The sequence below is a fragment of the Capricornis sumatraensis genome, chromosome 10 (assembly GCF_032405125.1).
Source record: "Capricornis sumatraensis isolate serow.1 chromosome 10, serow.2, whole genome shotgun sequence".
Taxonomy (NCBI): Eukaryota; Metazoa; Chordata; class Mammalia; order Artiodactyla; family Bovidae; genus Capricornis; species Capricornis sumatraensis.
In genome coordinates this window covers 62,075,168-62,077,972 of record NC_091078.1, presented here as the reverse complement: position 1 = coordinate 62,077,972, position 2,805 = coordinate 62,075,168, and the positions used below count along the sequence as shown (strand labels likewise).

General features: G+C 38.6%; 1 protein-coding gene across 1 annotated transcript; it reads right to left on the bottom strand.

Annotated features, from left to right (window-relative positions):
* Positions 1–964: 964 nt before the first annotated feature.
* ZNF501 (zinc finger protein 501) lies at positions 965–1,783 on the bottom strand. Its single transcript, XM_068982864.1, is given in 1 exon segment — positions 965–1,783. A coding segment is annotated over 1 exon segment (819 nt).
* Positions 1,784–2,805: the final 1,022 nt, after the last annotated feature.

Sequence of the window (2,805 nt, the reverse complement as noted above, 5' to 3'; positions counted from 1 at the left end):
GTTTACATTGAGCAGCTTATTAGCATTATATGAAGCACAATCAAAAGTGTCCTTTGATTTCTTTGCTTTTATTGAGCCTTAAGAAGCCATTCATTGTTGTGAGGCACTCCCATCCACATATCTCTGTATCTCCAGTATTCTTGCCTGGAGAATCCCACAGACAGAGGAGACTGGCAGGCTACAGTCCACAGGTTTGCGAAGCAAACTTAGCACAGCATACAATGGATCTAAAAATCTACATAAAGCTCTTTAGGGTACCCAAAATGTTCACTCAAATCCCAGTAATTTCTTCCTTCTCTGATCAAATTTGGATTTTTTTCAAGGAGAAACTGTCTTAAATGTGTTCTCCTATTTAAATCTTCACATCATAGCATAAATAGCCTTCTGTAGATTAAGTATGAAATCACAGTCCAATTACAGGAATATTCTTTAGAAAAAATACATTATGGAACCAAAAGAAAAAAAGATGTTGAACTTTGTTTCCAATAACAATATTGACTTCTGGAACATCTATCAATCATTCAAAATCAACTAACGGCAGCTAGTTATTATATACAATTCATTTTATTCTCAAGATAACCGTAATAAGTATCATCATAATTTTTTAGGGGGGATGGGAAAAACTGAGGCTCAGACAGGTAAGGTCAGATAGATACCCATTAAGTGGCAGAGAAGCCCTCAAAGTCAAGACTCTGTAGGTCTATTTTCTTAACTTTTAGGACACAATTGCCTCTTGTGCAACACACAAAATATTCATCCCAGCCAAAGACTGAATCCTAATCTCCTAAGAATTTTGAAAAAAAAAATTGTTTTCATATTTCATCCTAGTTGTATCTCAAGTTTATTCTCCAGCATGAAGCCTCTGATGTCGCCCAAGTGCTAAGCTAGTGCTGAATCCTAATCTAAGAATTTTGAAAAAAAAATAAAAATTGTTTTCATATTTCACCCTGGTTGTATCTCAAGTTTATTCTCCAGCATGAAGCCTCTGATGTCGCACAAGTGCTGAGCTGTGCCTGAAGGATTTCCCACAGTCAGCACACTCATAAGGTTTCTCTCCAGTGTGAATTCTGTAATGTTCACTAAGGTGTGCTTGCTTGCGGAAGGTTTTTTCACACTCACTACACTTATAAATATGTTTCTCTCCAGTGTGAGTCCTCTCATGTTCAACAAGGGAAGAGTTCTGAGTGAAAGCTTTACCACATTTGGTACATGTATAGGGCTTCTCTCCTGAGTGGATCCTCCAATGCTGCATGAGGCATGTGCTCTGATTAAAGGCTTTCCCACAGTCATTACACTGATAAGGTCTATCTCCAGGATGCCTTCTCTGATGACGAGTAAGGCATATACTCTGACTGAAGGCTTTGCCACACTCACTACATTTATAGGGTTTCTCTCCAGTGTGAACTCGCAGGTGTTTAATAAGGGATGGACTCTGACAAAAGGCTTTGCCACACTCACTGCATTTATATGGTTTTTCCCCAGTATGAATTCTCAGATGCTGGATGAGGACTGCTTTTGTTTGAAAAGCTTTCTCCCATTCATTACATTTATAAGGTTTCTCTCCTGTATGAATCTTAAGATGTTGAATAAGATTTGACTGTTTACGGAAACAAGTTCCACATTCAGTACATACGTAGGGCTTCTCTCCTGTGTGAATCCTCTGATGCTAGGTAAGAGGTGATCTCTGAGTAAAACACTTTCCACATTCACTACATTCTGAAGGTTTCTTCTGCCTGTTAAATCTCTGATGTTTCATGTGCAGTGAAATCTGGCTGGAACTCATGCTGTCTGTAACAATAAAAGGACATCTGTCTGATAGGCTCCAGTTTATAAGAAATGTTCTGACAAATTCATAATATTTACAAGGAACTTTCTCAAAGATGATTATCTTTAGAGTAACACTGCTCTCCTATAAAAGGTCTGTGTGCACGTGGTGTCCTCCCAGTCATTGCTCGCAATTTCCCTTCCTAGTTCTTGTTCAGCATGCATCTTCAACTTCTAATGCAAACCTCTGATGACCAGGCTCTCTGATCTTCTGCATCTTTTCAAGTCATTTAACACTGCGCCATCAGGCTTGGTTTTCTCACCTGAAAAAAATTCGCAAAGGAAAATATCCTACGTGCAGATCAGAGGACCTGCATTGTAGAGCCCTGATTTTTATCTTCTTGTCAATAACAGAGGAAGATTACAATGATGGGGGGAAAAGATTAGAATAGGTGATTGGCAGAAAGAGATTAAGTAATGACAGGTCTTGGGAAATCTATAAACTTCCCTATTGTGATTTATTCTGAAACACACAAATACTAAAACCTGATCCAGTAATTTAGGATTATCCAGACTGATAAATAGAATAATAAAATACTAATCTTGGGTAACTTAAGTGTTGGGGAAAATTACTACTCACTTAGTCTCTAGTCCTCAAAAAAATGGGTGAAAAGTAATGATGTTCCCTTCAGTTGCCTGTAAGTAGTATCTTCACAGACTAGTAATAACTGAAGAGCTTCTCTGTCAAGATTTCAAACATGATCCAGGCTTTAACGTTTGCTAGGTCCATCTCACCAATCCTTCCCTATTCGCTCACCTTGATAGTGTCTCTTTGGACCTCTCTCTCTCCAAAACATTCAGCATCCATTGCTCTCCCCCTACATACAACTGGGAAATCTCACAGGTTTGGAAACTAGAGCTCTGCTCAATGAAAGAAAATAATATACCACTGTTTTGTTTACAGAAAAATAAGATAGAGGTGGTCCTTAAGGAAGAAGACCCTACTGGATAGTAACTTCACTACAGCCAGGATCTGGCCCT